At 40.2% G+C, this 21,983-nt stretch overlaps 1 protein-coding gene across 1 annotated transcript in view; it reads right to left on the reverse strand.

Moving 5' to 3' along the window:
• Positions 1-21,983, reverse strand: part of prex2 (phosphatidylinositol-3,4,5-trisphosphate-dependent Rac exchange factor 2) — a 76,424-nt gene that overhangs the window by 49,993 nt on the left and 4,448 nt on the right. The window contains exons 2-7 of the mRNA XM_072450771.1: positions 12,720-12,791; positions 11,299-11,421; positions 9,596-9,700; positions 6,789-6,890; positions 5,439-5,600; positions 3,138-3,271 (exon numbers count right to left, since the gene is read on the reverse strand). Coding sequence (XP_072306872.1) covers positions 3,138-3,271; positions 5,439-5,600; positions 6,789-6,890; positions 9,596-9,700; positions 11,299-11,421; positions 12,720-12,791 — 698 coding nt within the window. The remainder of the gene's footprint in view (positions 1-3,137; positions 3,272-5,438; positions 5,601-6,788; positions 6,891-9,595; positions 9,701-11,298; positions 11,422-12,719; positions 12,792-21,983) is intronic.

A 21,983-nucleotide genomic window follows, 5' to 3' on the forward strand; every position in this document is an offset into this window, starting at 1 on the left:
TGGTGCTTTGGCTGGAATGGGCTCATAATAAAAGCAGCCAGAACCACACAAAATTAACTTAGCAGCATCCAAATTGTGCTTTTTACACAAATCACAATAAACAGCAGTATGAAAGAACAAAATAAATATATATTTTTAGATCTCTGGAATATGTTTCTAAAATCCGTCTGTTTACAACTAACAATACCTTACAATAAAATGTGTCCCTCTGTATACTGGTATTTTATGTTCAAGCATACAAATCGGGCACAGGGAAGTTAAGATTAAGCCCAAGAATAATGCTCTAAGGACCTATGGATCAAATAAAATGTGTTCTATATCATCCCTACTGACCGCCAGAGGCGGTGCTTCAAGCACTGAATGATCACTCTTTGCGCATGCACAGGTCGGGAATTAATAACAACAAACTCACATTGTGACCTTCTGGTGGCCCCCCGTGAACCTATTTAGTCACATGGCACGAGACTCTTCTTGCTTTTGCTCGTGTGTTGTGGTTGGTGGTGTTGTAATGCTTGTTCCACAATTTATACGTGTAGTTTTGTAGTTTATTGCCTCTATTTCTATATTTATCTTAAGGCCGTGGCTGCAGAGCGGCGGCGTGGTCAAATAACCCAGCAGTTTCAGGAGCCGCGGCACGGCCATATAGCCTCATGGCTAACCTTAACCCTAACCTTAACCTTAACCCTAACCCTAACCCTGACCCTGACCCTAACCTTAACCCTAACTGTAACCCGGCGCGGTCTAACCCGGCGCGTCAAATAGCCCAGCAGTTTCAGGAGCCGCGGCACAAAAAACCCATGCAGTTTCGGCCGGGCGCCGCGGCTCTGTAGACACTCCCTTATCTTAATCTTATTTATATATATATATATATAAATATAAATATATATATATATATGGATATATATATATATATTTATTTATTTATTTTATTTTACTTCATACAGGTTGTTTTATCATAATTAATTGTTTTATGTTGCATTGAATCACCAAAGTAAGTTCCTATGTTTGTCTGATTCAAAGCCTCGTGACCTGTGGATTATTGTGTCACGGTCGGGGTAGTGAGTACGGCTTGTCCCTCAGGGGCTGAGTAAGCTACCATCACCTGACGCACCTGATTGTGCGGTATTGTGTTGTGCCGGCTACCGGTTTCGGTTCTGCTGCCACTACCATGTTCGGCTGGACCATTATTGATTAGAGGCGCATATAGCCTCTTTATTATTTTGTTTTGTCCATCCATCCATCCATTTTCTACCGCTTGTTCCCTTTTGGGGTCGCGGGTGACTGGAGCCTATCCCAGTGACTTAGGGCCTTAGGCGGGGTACACCCTGGACAGTGGCCAACTTGTCGCTGACACAGAGACATAGACATCACTCTCACATTCATTCACTAGGGCCAATTTAGAGTTACCAATTTTACCTAACACATGCATGTCTTTGGACGGTGGGAGGAAGCCGGAGAACCCGGAGAGAACCCACGGTAACACGAGGAGGACATGCAGACTCCACAGAGAGATCATGTGATGTTGGTTACTATTGTTATTTTGGGGCTCTTTCTTGTTCACAAAAAGGCCGGCCATCTACGTCCAGTGCTGACCTTGCGAGGTCTGAATGTGTTTTTTAAGGTTATGCCATTCCACATGCTCCGTCCCGAGGAAGTTCTTCAAACAGTTTACGGTCATCACTTTAAAGGATGCATATTTTCACGAGCCGATCGCCGTCACTGGAAATTCCTTTGTTTTGCGTTCCAAAGGAAACATTATTAGACTTTATTAGACAGGGGAGGACAGTTTAGAAATGGGGGATGAGAGAGAAGGGAGGACATGCAGTAAGTCTGGAAATCGAACTCGTGACACTGCGGCCGGCTGCACTTGGAGCCAGGCATACGTGTGCTGTGCCTTAACCACTCCACCACCGGGCAGCACCAAACCATTTGGTTGTTTGTTCACTTGGGTTGTGGTGGAGCCTTGTCTCTGCTGCTGGCACAGGGTTTGAAGATCCTGCCTCACCTTTTTTTTGTGCACCCACTCGTGATCAGGCTATTCACGATACAAGGGTGGTGCTCGATCATGTGAGTCGGTTAGTGTTGAGGGTGAACATGGAAAAGAGCAATCTGGTTTCCACCCAGGACACCATTTTTTCTTAACACTGTTGCCATGGTTGCTTGTCCTCCACCCAAACGCTTTGTGAGCATGCTGACTCAGGATGTTTCATGGCAAGGCTCTGCATTTCCTACAATATCTTCAACTTCTAGGGACGTTGATTGCAGCCTCCAGTGTAGTTCCCTTGGGACTGCTGTCTTTGCGTTCCATGCAGATGTGGCTGAACAGCTTACAGCTGGATCCAGCTCGTTACACACACAGGCGCCAGAGACTTTGTGTATGTCCCCAGTGTTTGCACTCCCTGTCCCAGTGGAGGGACAGACATTATATTACACAAGGGGTTCCAGTGGGCTCTCTCCCATCACAGAGGGAAGTTTTGTGTACAGATGCATCCTCCATGGGTTGGGGTGCAACTTGGCAGGGTCACATGGTGCAAAGAATGTGGGCCCCATGTTTTGTCGGGAAACACATAAACGTGTTGGAACTAGTCGCTGTGAACTTGGAACTACGTAAATTCCTGCTGAAGCTATGAAGCAAACACGTTCTCGTATGATCATCTGTGGTTTATCATATAAACCACATGGGGGGGACCAGGTCGGTAAAGCGCACACAGAGAACCTGCAGCTTCTCACATGGACATAAGTCCAATTTACTAGCCAACAGGGAACTTATCTCCCAGGAACATGGAATCGGGTGGCGGACTACCTTTCCCGACAGACTCTATTGACCTTTTTGTCTCACAGGAGTCGGCCCATTGCCCTCCCTGGTTCTCTCTGATGGACAATACCAGCCCGTTGGGTCTGGATGCACTGGCTAAGGACTGGCCCCATATTATATGTGTTTCCTACATTTCCGCTGATTTATCCAACCCTCCTGAGAGTCCTGCAGGACTAACATAGACTCCTTCTGGTTGCCCCATTCTGGCCAGTGAGGATTTAGTTCGTGACTTTGTTGTTACAAGTCAACCAGTGCTCAGAATCCTTATTTCAATAAAATGTTCAGGTTTTGTATTGTTTATGGAAATGTATGCGGTACACACCTGTTCTTTTTCTTGCAGTAGACTAAGAGCTTGTCAAACAGGAAAAAGCTCCTCTCTTGAATATTTCCAGCTGATATCTTCAGCAGGACTCCTTGCATGAGCATCTCTGTGCATGTGTCAGTGATATTGGACCCCTGTAAGCAAATAAAAGGCATATATATTAAAGGCATGTCACAAAAACCTGTTGGAGGGATTTTTGAATGATTCCCACTTCACGTTGAGGGTCTTAGCAAGTGGGGGGATTACACAGCCCGGCCTTTTCCTGTTCTCTTTCTCAGGGGACTGTCCAAACACTCCCTGCTTCCTCGCTTGCAGATTGCTATGGGACCCTAAACTGCACAGCCAGTTAATAGCCTCTGTACAATAACATCCTGTCCGGTATTAGAGTGAGTTGATGCATTGTGGAACTAGTTGAAGCCGCACATGTGTCACTGCTGCAAGTGATAAAATGTCCAGTCTATACCTTTTTTCTGTGCAGGGAGTTTATCTAGTTCGATAGGGCCTCCAGAGCTAAAAATAACTCCCCTGTGTACAGAACTGAAAAATGTGCTAAACATTTCCTCCTAGACCAGACACGAGCGAGCCAAATGTTCCTTTTACCCTTCTCCTCTGGTCCTCATCTTAGACTTTCTCTCTTCTCCCCTGTCTATTCTGCTATCTGGTCCATTCTTTCCGCGCCAAACACACTTCCTCTCTGCTCTCTGTCGTTCAGGGTCTTTTGAGTCAGGCCAGGCTACAACCAGATGTTTAACTCATTTACAAATCCAATGTGCACACCAGACACACAAAAGATCAAGATGACAAAGCAATGAATATCAACTCTTCCTGTTCTTGTTACATTTTTGTCAATCCAAGTTTCTTTACAGCATTATTTCAAATACAATTTCAAAGGTGTGGCTGGTACAATTTGTCACAACATGTTGTGACAAATTGTTATAAATAATAACTGTACACATGTTCAAGTGTACCGTTATTTGCTTGATATTCATAATTTACCCCAAACTTAACCTAATTGTTATGCAGTTTTCTGTCAAAACAAGGAGTATATTGGCGTTTCAACCATTTCAATGAACAAAAAGACAGAGATGACAAAAAATAATATATTACTTTTTTCTTCTCTATTATGCATTTTTTTGCAGGTGCGACTTATATTTCGGTAAAAACAGTAATTGGTGGCGAGGTCAAAAAGTTTGTATAAACTGTATAAAATATATCTCAGGAGAGAAGAACGCTTCAGGTTGAGAAAGCCAGCTCCAGAGTAGGTCAGCGGAAACAAGCAATAGCTCTATCAGAGCAGCAATCATTCAGTACACCCACACCAAATTCATCTTTTCCATTTTACAGTTTTTGAGCTGATTTGCCTTTGGAGCTGCATTTTATTTAAAGTTGGGAGCGCCATCAAAGTTCAGAAGTGTGGAGCTACATCTCTAAGCTTCTTTGACTATAACAGACAAGTAAAGAAGGTAAAAGGCTGTGTTTAAGTCATTTTAGTTTTAATTTTCAATGGTAAATAAATACAAAGAAAATAAAAAAGACATCGCCAAGGATAATAACCCCACTAATAAGAGGTCAATCTAAAAAATATAAAAAAGAATTTGCTTATAACAAGATTAATCCGATTTTTTTGTCTAGATCGAATATCAATTAAATAAATGCTGAATAAGTAAGATTATTAAGCTTATTTCAAGAATTCTTGATAAGTAAAATTCACTTAGTGCACTGGCAGATAATTTTAGTTATTTCAAGGAAATGTTTCCCTAAAAAGTGTCTTTTTCTTGTTGTAAGAAGGGGTAATTTTGCAGTGTACTTTTGGTAGTGTGGTAGTGGAACTGTGGTCACTAGTTAAAAACTGGAGAGTAAAAAGTGGATATATTTTGAAAGAGAGGGAAGGTTTGAAATCGAATTAAATATAAGATCCAAGGGGAGTTTTATTTCTAGATCATTAAACTCTAGTTAATTGTGAGCAAAATCCAGGCCCATTGATTTAATGAAGACATCCCAGGACTCTTTCCTCTGGTTTTCTACCTGGTGATGGTGATTGGATCAGTCATCCAAAAGCATGGCGGCTTTAGCTACAAGTTCACTCGGGCAGAAAGAATGGCAAAGTGAATACAAATCATTGTTCCCTGGGAGAACAAGAAATGCTTAAACAGGCTACAAAAGTCACGTCACTTGGAATTCCTGTTGAAATGGCAGCTGAATCGAGGGTAAGTGGATTAGAATAAGTCATGACTTTGAGCTTTGGCCAGTGGAAGTCAATGTAGTTGGATGAAAACTATTCATCAGCAGGTGTTTCAGTACCTCCCAGCCTTCGATGTGGGATTGCCATTCTTCTAAAATCTCCAGTTTTTCCATTTGCCTTTTGGCTTCATTGATGCTAGAGCACACGGACTTCATCACCTGCAGAGACTCCTGGACAGGGCCATAGTCATTGTGCTTTTTCGGTGTCCTCTTCAACAGCTCCTAGAAGAACACAAGTATTCACAAAAAAACAGGTCAATAGAGGCAATACATATTGTTTTATTATACTGTGTATTTTGGCTTGAAGTTAAGAACAAGAACAACAACAAGTTTCACACCTTAGTGTAGTTCAATGGACAATATATTGTACTATATAGAGATATTTAATCCAGCCCTTTACCAGAGCTGCATCAGAATTGAAGAAGCTAAAAAACAAACTTTGTCCAAATAGAATTCAACCTTTTTTTGCTTTGAATTTATGCCAAATAAAACAGATAGTTCATACTCAATATTAAAATATATTTTTTGTCTATACCTCTCGACACTACCTTTGAAAGGGGGGAAATAGTCATCACACACAAAAACCTCTAGTTCTTTGCTAGATTCTTTCAAAGATATTAATAGTGAATGGACAATTTGCATGGGCCGGGTTGATGGGTCAACGATTGCTAAAAGCTTTACATTTTGTAATTGTGTCCATGGGCACAACATCTCAGACGTGTGTGTGTTACTGTGGTAGTGAGTATGCTTATGAGTGGAAAGTCAGCATGGTATAGCTTTAATCAATGCAAAGAATTCCAGATTGCAAGTTCCCTTTGGCATGAGCAGTGTGGATATCTGTGAGATCTGCAGATCGTTTTCATTTACAGAGTTGTTGATGTTTGTGCCCCCGCTGATATCTATCAGTGGTGTTTTTTCGGGGAGCAGAGGAGGCCTCAGCAGCTGGAGGACTTCAAATGGCACAGCATCAGATTACCCCCTATTATTTCATCTCTGGGTCCGTGCTGGTGGCTGTTTAGAGAAGGCCCGAGTAAATGAATAGATCATAGCACGATAAATGAGCTGAGACAGCACAGATCACTTACTCAAACGACTCTTTGAAAGTGGGTTCCGTTTCACGTCGGGAAATGGAAATTTAAAAACTAACAACAATGAATGAAGCTAGTCAACGTGCCCTGAGTATGCCGCGGGGTGATGATAGCTTCAGGTGTTTTTTCTACATTGCGGTTGTAAAGTAGAGGTGTGCTGGAGCAGCGTTTCATTAGCACGGGAGAGGTTGATGTGAACGAGGCTGGACAGTGGGGTGTAATGACTGGGCGGTGTCGGGTAAAAGGAGGAGGAGAGGGAGCGCATGTATATGTGTGGTGGGCCAATAATTCACGGTTTGCACGGACAAGGTTATGTACTCACTTTGAGCAGCAGCGGGTATTTGCAGATTCGCTGGATGGGAGCCACCAGGTAGTCTTCAAGTGGGACTTCTGTGTTGGTCCTGCCGCCCAGCAACATGCAATTCTACACAAAACAGGGAAAAATTAAAAAGGTATATTAATGTAACATGTACCACAACCCTTTACTCTCACATTCATTCACTATGGGTTACTCAGAGAAGCTGTAGGTATATTGAACTATAACATAAAACTGCTCAATAAAAGACCATTTCACAGAACGCACATTTCACTGTAACAAAATGTTTTTATATTTAAAACTCTAACCCTATATGTATCAAATTATTTGTTATTATATTTATTCCGATAATTGTGATTCAGTTTAAGTACAATGATGAGATACGGGGTAGGTGAAATAAGGAAACTTGTATGTATGATAAGAGAGGATTCCTCAAACATGCAATATATATATACAATAAAACATTTACTTTGAGCTAGTTAATGATGAATTAAATGTGCAGGACAATGAAAAGAAGTAGGAGAGAACCTGCATACTGGTGGGACACAGGATTTAACCAACAACCTCAGCTCTAAGTTGTAAGGCAAGAACGTGCACCACTTTCTGAGGACATGTACCGCATAACAACTTTAAGTGGGGCATAGAATACTTGAACTGAAGTTGCATCCTTAACAGGAAAAAAAGCAAAGCATCAGCAGGAAAGCAATTTAAACCAAAACCCAATATCTAAAGAAAGTGTAAAGGTAGAATAAGTTTGCAGACGTTGAAAAAGGAGAGCCCTGAATTTAATCTAGAGAAAGAAAGTAGAAAGGGCTAGTTGCAAAAGAGATCATTCAACACCAATTTCGAAAGTTACGTTGTCATTGGTGGATCAAAGGGAACAACATGGGGTGAGCAAAGGTGATGAGGTCACACACTTCTGTAAACAGTAAAGCATGGTTTAAAGGTGATGAAAGGGTTGGGTCAAAGGATATCCCTAACCCCTGGCCAGTCTAAAGCAGAGAGGATGACCCTTTACCCTATTATACTTAGTTTAGGGTAACATGAGAGGCACAAAGGTCGGTGCTTCTTGGACCCTGTTAAATCAAAGTCAATTAATACTATCTGTGACTTCTTTGGCTTCGTAGATTAAAAGAACCAGCAGACCATAAATTATACTCTGGGCTGGTGTGCATGTGCACCCTTTATTTCTCACTCCATTAACCACACTGTAAGGAGAGACCACATGCTTTGACTGGAGAGAAGGATAATAGAGGAAAAAGCCACAAAATGCAAGCTATAAAACTTTCTATATAAGCCGGTCTGGGTGTGTTCTCTGCTGTAGACCTGGTTTTAAGGGGCACGCTTTGGTTTTGGGTAAGCCTTGGTTTCATCTTTTCTTTTCTCCGCGGGTTTTATGTTTTATTGCAGAGGACAACAAGAAGCATGAAATGGGGGAGAGAAGTTCAGCTAAATTTAAGAGGCCAGCACAGAGTCTTGCACATGTGCTCCGATCAAACCCTTTTGCCCCCTTTTAAGATAAGTTGGAGTTTATTCATAACTTTCCTGTTTCTTCCCTGTAGACCTTGATACTAAAGTGCACCCTTTTTTATGAAACTCTTAAAACTCTGGGGGTGATGCAGGGCAGACATAGTGAAGGCTAAGCAGTATTTTTGGCCAGCTGAAACACATTGTAAGCTGTCATAGCCTTGAAGCTAAAGTGAAGAGAACAGGCAGCGGGACAAAAGACTGTAAAAGCCACAGGGGTACAGAGGTGTGACAGTTTGGGGAGGCAGGGGGGACAGATATGGCCGTCTTTTGTTCTAGCAACACAAGCCTCTCCCGGGGAAGTGAAAGTGTCTCCAATAGTGTTGGGACAGGAAGAGGGAGCCCGCCTACACAGACCTGTCAGACCTGGAAACATGAAGTACAGGCTCGTACACTATCCAGCTGCTTGTGTGGGTGACTGCATGTTGTCCAAAATCATCTTTAGACCACTTTTGTCATTTTTATCTTTACCAAACACGCCTGGATTAGATTACAGTTGTTTTCTAAAGGAACTTTTTGGGGTACGCAGGCTACTTCTGGGGGTTTGTGAGGTAGGAATTGGGAAATACATTGGTTCCAATATTGGTATCTGTGATGTCGCAGGTTATTTGCCGATTTGTCTCTGTGTCGTTCCATTTAATTTAACAGACTAATGAGTAAAAGTCAAAAGAACAACAAATAGGCTAAAAAAGGCTTTATGTTTGTAAAATCATATTTTTAGAAAAGTTCTTTTGAAAACGTTACAATAACCCTAACAGAAATTTGCGGCCTTGTTATGGATTTTAAAATCTTAATATCTGTAAATATCAGGCACAGCAGCAAGACAAAGATCATATATGGTTTTGCCTCAAAACATCCATATCAGACCATTCCAATTGAGAGAGTCCATTGCATTAGTCCCTGTTTAAAACTGCTTAAGTCATGGCGTGGTCCTGATTTAGCTCATATCTTTTTACCATTTAGATTCCAAGAAACTTTAATTAGGATTTAATTTGGTAAAAGGTCTGTATTCTGTGCGATATGAAAGCCACCACAAATGAGACACATTGTTTTAATACAGATCATGCTTTTTTCTTTACTATTGTTAAGCTGAGATTCTAAATATATCTCATATTTATACTAGAATATACTATTGCAACATGTGTAAATGCCGTTGCTTTGGAATTGAGACGGTTTACTGGTTGTCATATTATTCCCCCAGTGAATCAAGTTCGCATTTTCTAAAAGCACATACATTGAAACAAAAACAAGCCCCTTGCATCACAAAATTGATTACACATTCTCACCAGTAAACATGTCCGGACACTCCTGATCTTATTGAGCTCCAGCAGCAGTCTCTGAGCCTTCTCGTGATTCCCACAGTATTCGTCATAAATCTGGAATCGACTCCTCTGCAAAACCCCCCAAAAAGAAGAATGACGTCACAAAATGCAAGGAAAATGATGCAATGTAAACAAATGAAGATGCAAAACAATAACTAGTATCGCAGTGTATAGAACAAATGACAGACGTTCATTAGAAAGATAAATTATAGGCCCCACAGTGAAAAACACTGGACACTGTTTAGAAATGTATAAAGTAAGTAGAGTGTGTGGGAGGCTATCATCTCGTCTTCTGCCTCAGAGCAATATGACGGACAACCTTCCACTAAAGCAGACATTAATATTGTATCGTCCTGGGAAACAGCACTGGGACCAGCCCGCAAGCTGCACTTTACTAAAGGTTATCAAAAAAGTATGAGAACCAGTGAGGTGTAGAGAAAGAGCTGCCATAAGGACAGATGGAGAAACAAAATCCCACTGCATACACAGACCTTTCATTCATTCATTTTCTACCGCTTGTTCCCGTTAGGGGGCCTGAAGCCTATCCCAGTGACTTTGGGCCTTAGGCGGTACCCAGACCTTGTTTTATGAAATTATATTCACTAAAAATCCAGGGCATGAACCCTCACAGTCTTAGTTTTAAGCTGTGGGAACTGTTTTAAATAGAGAAGGGCAGTATGAACTAATTCTCAGGAAAATAATATTAAAGAGGGATATTGACTTTGAGAAGTGGGATTTCTAACTGACTTACTTTTATTTGCTTTTATATCTTTGTAAAAAAATTGTGAATTTACTGCTGTAGAAGAGTTAAGAGCCTGAGTGCGTGTGTGACCTGAAGCTATTGTAAGAAGCACAGTAGTAAAAGTGGTGGCAAGATAATACATGGACTATAATTTAGTGTTGTCACAATGCAAACATTTCCATACCACATTGGCAGTTTTTTTTCTTCAAAGGAATGGAAGACTGGATATAGATTGTTTTGACAACCCTACTACTTTAACCTTAATATACTTAATAATAATAATAGTAATACAAACCTAAATTGATTTGACTGACCTTTAATACTGGTTTATTTTTCCTTATTTACAACTACTACGAAGAGAACTGCTATTGCGATTACTACTATTACTGCTATTACTATACTACAACATACCAGATACAATACATACTGAGACTGCTCCTTTGCACCTCTGGTGCCCATATGACAGGCACATGGCAATGTGATTATCATTCTAAGCTCTATGATGAAAAGGTCACCTCATTGTGAAATTATTTTTATCAACCACAATGAGATTTATGTATTTCCGCTCTTTAAATCTACAAGGTAAAGATGGTCAGATTTATCCACTCTATTAAAAGCATGATACGCTGTGCACTTCAAGGCTCAGCTACAAAGAAACATGATCTATGGTACCAATAAGCAGCATATTACCGAGCGATCATAAATACAGCACATGTGGCCTCCTTCAGTTCAGCTCAGAGGGACAGCATGTGTGTAGTATGTAACTTAAAGGTCATGGCCAGAGTGCTAAGAAATTGGCAGTAGTAGTAAAAGCAATAATAAAATGTGCTTAATGGAAGTGACCTATAGGATCTGACAGGAGGGCAAGTGCTGATTTAGACGATGCAATGGAAAAGGAAATTGCAAATGGAGGTAAAGTCCTCACAAAGTGCAAGAAGCAGCGTCCGATCTCGTGATGAGCGTGAGGGTCAGGGTGAAGCAGCTCCTCCACCATGGACAGGAAGTCTTTGTGCACGGCCAGGATCTCCTCAATATTAAAGAACAGAACCTGCAAAAGAGTAAAGAAGGAACCATGACAGAATGGGAACCTAGAACTCAGCCTGACTAAAGTTCTTAAACCAAGGTTGTGTGTGACTGTGCGCTACATTGTCCAATAGTTTCATCTGGATTCTAGCTGGGGTTTTATTTAATTTCCTCCCTGAAGGTTAACTAAAGGATTTATTACAAAATATATAGTGACCATGATTTACAAAAGCGTTTAATTGTTATCTTAATTGTTTAATGCAACTTGAAATGTCAGAGTTACCCCACAGTCCTTATGTAATGCACAATAAACAATCATATCTTCTATCAACTGTGCAACTGAATTAACAATTACCGAATTTATATTTAGTTTAGTTACATCAGCAACCGTAGTATATATTTGGGATGAGCAGGAAACATTAAACTAAAAATGAGAAATAAATGTTCCTCGTGGCTGATACAAGTGTATAATTTCCCCAGTGTCATTCCTGTCAGCTGCTGCTTGAACCACACACATCCTGGTCATCTAAATTCTCTGGGTACGCCATGTTCCCAAATAAAACTCTATTGGCAAAGCAGGCTCGGCCACTAATATCCACAGAATACATGTTTACCTTTACATGCAAACAAACTCAGAGTCCCTGCCTCTCCCACCGTGAGCGCACATCCTTTATTATGTCCCATCAGGAGCATTTATAAATAGAGTAGATTTACAGCTGCTTCCTGGACTTCCCACGTCTTCTTCTTTTCAAAAGTCAACTATTTCAGATTAAGCCACAAGACACCCACTAAATTTAGGCTTGTGTTTTTCCATCCCCTCATAACTTCAGGTTGCATCAAATTGGGAATGTACATCATCATCATCATCATCATCATCAGGCGTTACCCTTTTAGCCTTAAAATTGGGGCGTAGAAGCCAAAAAAAATAGAGTGGCTAGCAAAATAGGTCAAATCATGTAAAGACCTTATAGATAATTAATAGATGGAACAATATTTTCTGGCTCAACATTTATTGTGTACATTTTCTTTGCATTAGTGGGGATTTTTTGTTATTTTAATTGATATAATGAGATTTGCTTGATAGAGGGTCGATGTCTAACCAACAACTAAAGTCTATTATCTGCTATTTATTTATGTTTTACTACAATTGTACTGCTTTAGGATTATTGTGTCAATGGCGCGAGTATTATTGTTTATCATGGTATATTTTCTTTAGCAAACTATCGCACTTCAAAATTTCTTATTGCGACATGTTAGCAATGGTTAGTAAAGTTTCAAAGCGTTAAAATATCAAAATTAGACTTAAAAGCAGGTGCGCACTACCTTAACAGTTTCCTCTGTGATGTTCTTGTCGACTTTGGTGGCTGCATACTGGTTGAGACGATGCAGAAACACCTTTCAACAAAAGAGGAAGGAAACAGTTAGCACTTTTCAATCAGTGCGTGGATAGAATTACATGACGGCATCTGGCCTTTACACTTTGCTCACACTAAAGAGAGAACGGGATTTAAAGCTCTCTGTCCTGCGGAAAAACTCGGCTGCAAGAACAAATGATCACAATGGACACTTGATACACAGGACACCTAATATATGTGATGGAGGAAAAGCTTAATTGCAGTCAGTGAAGATCCAAAGGCAACGTTAACTAACCAGGGACAAAAGTTTGAGAGGTCCATGGTGTGTGAACTGAGTGGGTTGTGAGTGCTTTTTCAGCCTCTCCCTGAGGAAAAAATAGTTCCCCGAAAAACATGCTCCAAGACACTTTCATGCAAATCAAATGTAGAGCGAAAATTCTAGCTAAGAAGCAATTAGCCATTTCAAACTCGTGGGACAGCTTTTAGAGAAGGCATCCATCAGCATGTAAGGATTATGTTAATACTTAAAATATGTCTTCAGCAAAAAGCTCGAATGAAACACTTTCAACTACAATGTGTTAGATTGGCCAAAATGTACTATTTAATACAATTGGATGTGTACTGCTTTTATGATTAGAGTAAATGGAGTATCTAATGAAATGTAATAGGAAAGGTCTTTTTTTTTTAGAAAAACAGTGTACATTCATTCATTCATTCAGTGCACAATAGAAATGAAATGGCTAATTTTCTATGTTTGATATTATAATAGATTAAAGTAACATTTGATTACCGGTATACCAAGAAGGATTCACTCGCATTCGGAAAGATTGCAGTCTTGAAATGTCGAGCGAACAACAGAACAAGCTAGGAATAAACTAATTCAATAAATAAAATATTGCATCAGAAAGAGCCGTGTTAATCTTAAATCAAAATTGTATTTCACTTCCACTTGCATTATTGCCCCATGGGTCCAGTGCCTCTGAAAAGGAAACTGAAAAATGGCAATTAGTGCCTTGCTTTATACTATATTCAAATATGCACACAACAATAGAATGGCAATTGGTGAAAGCTATTGGTGAATTTTGCCCTCATTTGCTTTTTTCCAAAACATTGTTGTCTCAAAAATACAACACGGTGATGTCTGATAAACTTGTTCTCGTGTCTTTAACACGCGGCATGCAGTTCATGGTCATTTTACTCTTCCCGTCTGTAACAAAACAACTCGACAAAATATTTTTATGTTCAGAGGTGAAGGCCTGCAACTCCCTTCACACAGACCTTACAAACATGGCAAGTTGTCATGTTTTTTAAGCACTTTATCTGAAACATGCAATATATGTAGATGTATTGTGTATGTTTCTTTATCTATTTCTTTTTGTAAGATTTTTAAGAGAGAAGGGGAGACATGCAGCAAAATTGTTGATTTGAACTGACAACGCTGCGGCTGGATTCACATGGAGCCTGGCATATGTGCTGCACGTTAACCACTCAGCCAAAAAAAAATTCTAAATAGTATTTTCATTTTGTTTGTTTTTTAACTATATAGAATGTGTTTCCCAACAAACAAACAAATAAGTAGGTGACGCCACCAGGCCAAGTTACAGATCAGATCTGTGGATAGGTGACCCCTGACAGTAAGAATGCATGCAGGTATTTCTGAGCAAAAACAACTCTTATTATTAACCCTCAGTATTATTATAATCAAATTACAGTAATGCAAGATATTCTGTGGCAGATTCTAGACAAATCAATAACTTCTCCATGGATACCAAAAGGTGGCCTACCCTCTACCTTTAAGTAAAAGTAAAACAAACACAGAATACTTTATATACACTATATATTTACAGAAATAGTATGCAACAGTAAAATAAATATGTGTTGTTTCTTAAAAGAGAAAAGTTGCAACTTACTTTTAACCCAAGCCTCTGATACAACCAAATATGCTTATGTTTAAACCAGGAGGAACCAACTTAAATAATCAGTGTCTTTGTTGCAGTGCAAACCTTCACTGATTACCATTCTGTTACTACTTTCTCTTGTAGCTGTGGCACTCATGAGCATTAGCATCTGATTAGCAAGTCTAATATGGACCAGACTTCCATGGGGCCTCTTTCCTACCTGACAACTCAAACTGTATGGGACTGGGTCAAGTTAAAGAGCTATATTAACATCAAAACAATGGAGTACAGTGAGCATGTATGTCCCTATAGTATTTGTATGTCCCTATAGTATTTGTCAAGAGAGGAAGGGGTGCAATATCTGCTCCATTATACAGCTATGGCCAACAGGAAAGTTCTTGTCACCATTAATAATGAGTAGACTTTTGCACTATTAAGTTTCTTGAGCTGTTGAAATGCAAGTTGAAAATAAAATGAGAACAACAGATTCTAAATACATCTTACTAATGCCTAAAATGACCAAAAACATATTTATTTTAGTTTAAGAATGGACACATACACACAAAATCACCAGTCTCCTAGGATACAATAATTCTTATAATAACAGATGCCCTTCCTGACATTAGATTGGGACAGACACAAAACATCCATTTTATGTTTGCAGACAAAACAAACAAACTTAAACAAAGCCTCCAGAGACTCTTTATGAAAATATATGCAACCAATTCTAAAAAAGCAACAATCTCCTTGGATGAAGATAAATATTTCAGAGACTTTGCTAGCAGGTTTTGTGCTGGCTGGAGCCTCTGTCCTCACTAAATTTCAACAGGGCGTCTGGTTTCCAAGGAAAAGATGTGCACGCCATTAACAATCCACACCATGCCCGAGCACCAAAGCTGACTGAATCCCAATTAAACCTCAACAGTGTTTCATTCAACAGGCCTTTTGGTGCTTTGTGGCTCATGTATGCGACTAAAAACAAGCTATTTTGTACGGGGATTTTTGAACAAATTGACAGAAGAGGTTGTTAAGAATCTCCATGAACTTTGCTTGGGGATAAAATTGTGACCTATAGCAAACAGGGTGAAGGTAGAAGTGTGCATTGAAAAAAAAAAGAAAAGAGGAATCAAAGTTAGCAGCAGCAAGACAGAATACATGTGTGTGACTGAGGGCCTGGTGCAGTATTATATGTATCGATAATCCAGAGAAATGATGATTGTGATGAAAAAGAGGGGCAAAAGTTGTGTAACGTAGAACTGTCAGTGTGGCGTAAACATTATTTTCAGGCTTTTTCGTTAGTATGAAAAAGTATTGCGTATTGCTCATATCAATTGTCGTCAAGGGCAAGTCACTAAAATGTTCTTGTTTTAATGTGAAAATGTTTTAACGATTAAAAAAATAAATAATGAATGAACTTTGAACGAAAAAGCTTGAATAGAATGTTCACAACACAATTATGTCCTATGTTCTAGAATATGAGCTGAACTGTTTAATACAAAATAACACACAGGACATGTGGAAAATGGAACATTTCCAGTACTATTCTAAACATATCATTGTTGATTCTTATAATACAACTGCTTTAGGTATATCTCACAAAGTAAAGAGAGGACAGTTTCCATGGCCTCAAGTGTAACAATCCAACATAATGAGGGCACCTTCTCACTAACAACGCATTATGCAATGTAACATTGTACAATCAGCGGAAGCCAAAGCCACCCCCGGTGTTTATGTTTAGATAAGTTATAACTTTGGACACTGCTGACATAACAGCTGGACATAATCACACATTGAAATTAAGCATAGAACTTTTGCAGAGGCAGGGCTAACAAAAAACTATGTTTTTTGAAGCGATGTATTTTAAAAAGGTGAAACTGAATCAAAAAGGCAAGACAAGGAACAAATTGCCTCCATAACAAAAGTCACAGAAACATCCCGCTTTCTCCACACTTCAGAAGCAAATCTCAAACATTTCGTATCCATTCTGGCAAAAATTGACATGGAGGTAACACAGCTTGATGTATAACATGCAAAACAACCACTCTACTTCTCTGTGGATCAATTGGTTTTGTAGCCAATAACAATCTGTCAGGAATTAAGAAGGCTGGAATGGCTCTGCCCCTTTTAAAGAATGTAAATGTAATGTCAGTGCTTTTGTAATACATAATCTATTCTCACAATATTGAATAAATGAGAGAAGCTCATTTACTTGGGCTCTATAAGAATTAATGTGTCCTTCAGTGAGCCTACAGGGCTAACTGAATTTGCTCTGTTACTGACTGACAATCAAGCAACAACCTCACACAAAACATCTTCTAGGCTAGAGCTTCTCAAAGTGTAGCGTGCGCCCCCCTAGATGTGCCAAGGGGTGCGCAAGAAGCATGGGCATATGTGTGTGAACTTTACGAGAGACAAACGCCCAGCACCAACACAAGGTTAATCTCTAAATAGGAGAGAGCAGATGAAGAGCGGAGCAGGTTCAGGACAAGCCACAGTTTTGGCCTCTGCCTGTATCATGTGCACTTTCCTGCATCACAACCTTTACTTTTCTTCTGCACTTCTCCACCTCCACGCTTGTCTGCTCCCTCCCCTTTCTGAGTCTAAACTCTGCAAACTGACCACTCAAATACAGATTAGAAAGTGTAATATGTTATGTGAGAAGTTATTTTACCTCCTTTGTGCTTTTTGTGGTAAATGTGAATCATGAGCGCAGCATGATCCAAGTGTGCAGCGACACGAGTCAGCACCATGCAGAATTCTTTGGTAATAAATGATCCACTGTGACCCAGAAGAAGCCTCATCTACCACAGGTTTTTCATAAAGCCCCAGTTCTCTGGTACCCCGCTGCAGACAGGTAACACAGTGACTTACCCACTGTCTGTACATCTGAGAGGTATTTGGAGGAACAGAGGAGAGGTGTAGCGGGAGCTGAGGAGAGGAGCACTCATAAAAGAGGCTCGTATTTGCAGAGTAGAGTCTTTGTGTAGTGCCAGATCATGGCTTCCAGCACAAACCAATGAAAGACAGTCTGAGAAAAGCCTATTTTAATGCCACTGGCACTAAAAAGAAATGGCATTTATAATATTAAGCACACTTGTTACTGTTATTTCAGGTGTATTTAGGCGTTTGAAGGAGCGCTGCTCTAAGCCATCGCTGTGTAAAATGAATGAAAAGATAATACCTTAAAAACACAGCAAAAAAAGGTTCTCATTCGGACCAATGAATACCTCAATGCTCATTTAAATAAACAAAATTAGACAAGAATCTTTCTGGTTCTGTTAATCTGTTAATTCCAAAGAGTGGAAGATACTTTGGTTTTAGTGTGTCAAGGAGTTTTGTAATGGTCAGAGAAAGACAGAATATTCACTTCACGGAGCCTTGTTAGGACTTATTGACATGACATCCCAGAGGGGAGGACACGGCTCTGTGTTAAAGAAGTTCCTTGACACCTCTTAATAGCTCTAATTGCTACACAACAGACCCACGTTCCTTGCAAACCTTCCTTATTCTGACCTTTCTGAAGTTCAAATCATAAGGAGTGACCTGCTCATCACTCATAACCCAGCCTCTTCGTCCCAAACCGGAATTGACACATTTAAAATTACAAAAATAACAGATATTGTTAAAAAAAATTACTACAGGCACTTAGAGAAGGAATTCAAATTAACCATTGCACATGATCTTCTGGTACATAAAAATACATAAAAATGTGTATTTGTGTGTTTTTATCAATTAAAAACCATAAAGCACATTATTGACAATTAGAAATAATTGAATCTTGATCTTAATCTTAAAACTGCATAGTCTAGTCTCTTTTCCAAAAGGAAGTGAATATGTGTTGCTTCCAAATCAACAAAAATAACAATCCCAAGGACAACTTAAAGGACAACTTGGACAAGGACAACTTGCACCACCCTGTTCACCTTTGCTTCACCCGCACTTTTGCCCATTCATCTGATGTAGTAACATAAAGTTGACGATGTCTATTTCACATTTCAAATAACACAAAACATTCATTGCAGTGGATATGTGACAGGTTGAGTGTACTGTTTCATTTCACCCATCATAGCACCATAAATGACAGGCATCTTGGCCATATTATTAATCTCTTTTGACTTGTGGAATTGGATATTAAGTAGTGAGAGCCTCTGCAGCAGATGAGGGTCGGCCTGTGGGGGCTGCAGCGCTCTCCAACAATGCATCCTCAATTTCCATGTGCAGTCGAGTGCAGCCTCATCCACCACTGCCCCAGCTATTCCTAAGAGCCTGTTGGGAAATACAGCGCCGAAGCATCAATCTACAAAATGACTAGGCACAAATCTTTCTGCTCGTATTGGAGACTGTAATCCAAGACTGTTACACATCAAGCAACACTACGTGATTAGCGTTTCTCCCACGTCGTTTTGCCTCATACATCAAGACCCAGCGGGGAGGATGTACACTAAAAAACGGCAGCGTCAGCCAGTGTCCAACATGACAGCAGTGGAGGCAGTAAATGGAAAGTGGAAGTAACCAGTCGGCCAAATAGTTGTCCAACTTCGTTCCCAGACTGGTTCAGAGCGTGCCCACCCAAACAGCCCCTCCTGCTAGGGTTCTGCTCATCATAGACTTTCTGTGCATGAATAGTGAAAGGACAGGGCAAAGTGCCAAGTAGCCAAACATGAGTTGATGGAAAAGGACTAACTCATGTTCATTCATGTGTGATGTAGGTGAATCAATAACGTTTCAGAAACATTTAAGTATTTTGCCCGATAGATGTAAGGTGTGTTTACAACTGACAAATACATTCACAGAGATGAGGTCAAGGTTTGGTTTGTTGATTTTGTTTCAGTGGTTTGGTATTTTATCATCAACATGGACAACGGACAAATTCATAAATGATTGGACAAAATGGGACGGATAGGTTGACCTCAATAAGCTACACGTTGTTTTCTCTTCTCTGTCACATGTACGTAGAACCCCAAGTGTGGTAAACAACCAAACTCAAAAGTCTATGCCCCCCAAAGCTGTAAGCCCACTCTTGTCCCTGTCTACATGCAGCTAAAAGAACTAATCAGGTGCGAACGACGTCTGTGGGACTTTCAGGGTTGTCAAGTACAGTATTTAGTATTGGCTCCAAACCTTTTCAGCTTCAATTGCGAATAAAAATGGCAATCATACATACACCCGACTTTTGGAACACATAGATAAGCAGGAAAAGGAGAAAGAGACTTCACGCGTAGAGGAGAGTGCGTAGGATGAAAAGGAGCAACTCGGTAAACTTTAAACAAACTTGCAAAAGAGAATGTATTAATAATGCACCGAAGAAGGCCACACGGACGAAACGCTGCACTATTAATATCTTTTGCAAGGATTGGCATTTGCGAGATCCATTTTTGTTTAAACATAGATAAGGAACAACCCATTTACATTGAGTGCACGTCCAAAGACATATCTAGTATTATTCTCATGGCTATTCCTTATCTTATGTAATTGAATGCCTCTCCTGGTCTGCTTCTGGCTTTATCGGACTGTGTGTGGTTACCATGGGTTACACACAGCATCAAAACGACCTTATACAGACTTCTACAGATGTGTTATCAGGATGTTTAGAATTCGGATCAAGACACCTCAATCGTACATCCCAGGTCCACATGCACTTTGATAAATCGATTTAAATTGGACTAGGCCACTTATCAGGATTTCCTAGCGTGTATTTAAACATAATAAGTAATTTTTGTCTGTTCTCTCCATTTGGGTCTAATCTGTCTGTCAGTCACTAAGATCCTGAGGTTAAAGAGCTATGGGAGACCACAAGAGACAAATTAGCCAGAGACAAATGAATAAAAAGCTCTGCACACCAAGTGTCCTCAGACACAGACAGGCACTTGTCTAATGCAGCAGTACATCCCAGTCAAGAGCTTAATTAAATCATTCTGGGTAAAGTGAATTTTCTCATCATGTCTGGATACGGTGACTTTAGCTGTTTACAGGATATGAGCCCAGAAATGCAGCATGAAGCTAATCAGAGAGTGAGGAAGAGACACTTTGCCTTTATAAAGTAAAGAGTAGGTTTCAGAGGCTCTGCGACTGACTAAGGGCACACTGATGTTCCCTGCAGTGGAGAGGGCCATCCAAAACACTAGACCCGTTGTGATGATGACCTCTTTACTGGTGTCTCTACAGACTCCTGGAGCTTCTGAATTTCCTCACGTAAGCTCCCCGTGACTGGACAGCTGGCATATCAAAGACTGCCTTTTCCCTCCGGTCAGTGGATCAGCACCACCTCTGCTTCAGGCTCCTCTCCCTGCAGCAGTGGCTGGACCCTGGCCCTGGCTCGGGGACTATGGGGGAAGTGTGCAAACTGGAGCAGGAAATGGGCAGCACAATGTAAAGAGAGGGAGGGCCAGGAAGGAAGGAAATCCTGCTTGAAAAAATTGAGACAAAAGCAGAGTAACTTTATCCAATATTAAGATCCCGAAAGGTTTAGTGTGTCCCTAAAGTGACTTAACAGAAACTAAACTAACCAAACAAAACAAGACGCTGAACTCAGTAGATGCTTTGCTGTGGTGACCTTGATTAGCTACTTTCAGAATAAGAAACACTTACGTAACCCTAAAGTATAGGCATGTCAATAAATACTAAACACAACCTGTCATAATCAGTCACCTATAAGTAACTAACTGGACTTATAGAATGGTGGTTTGAGTAAGGCGTGACTGGTTGCACTTCTGCGCCTTTCTGCAGACATTTGCCTGTAAAATATCCGTTTCACCCACAAAACCCCAAAAATGAGGAGCAAGACACTGAGAGATGACTAAACCTGAAGAAGACAAGGAAGGTAAAGTCGGTGTAATCGCTCATTTGTCCAGGAGTGTTCCATAGTTGAAAAGTGATGAAAGTTGTACAGAGCGTTACATAAGTGAGACTAAACAGCCACTTTCACAAAAGGCTGTATCAACACAGAAGGCACGCAAATTTAGGATTACAGAGCACCTCCATCTAAAAGCCACAACCACTCCTTTGAAGACAGTGAGGTGAAGATTCTAAGCAGCAGAAGAGATGGTTTGAAAGAGACTGGTGAGCAGAGCTTACTGGTACACAGCTCAACAGTAGGATAAATATCTGAGTTCTCAGACTAGATCCACAGATTGAGAATGACTTTTGGAAGAAAGTCAGAACGTGTTGTTTTTCAAAAACAGTGTCCAGATGACTACAACTGAACATTTTTCTACAAAGGAAGGCAAAGCTTTGGGAGCTAAACAATCAAAGCTGACGGACTGTAACCTAAGCGGAAAACAAACCCCCTCACAAGCTAATGATGCTAACACAGACAAGCCCTGTCCATGATGCAG

The sequence above is a fragment of the Eucyclogobius newberryi genome, unplaced genomic scaffold, assembly GCF_026437365.1.
Source record: "Eucyclogobius newberryi isolate DKJ021-1_F unplaced genomic scaffold, fEucNew1.0.hap1 SCAF_18, whole genome shotgun sequence".
NCBI classification, from domain to species: Eukaryota; Metazoa; Chordata; class Actinopteri; order Gobiiformes; family Gobiidae; genus Eucyclogobius; species Eucyclogobius newberryi.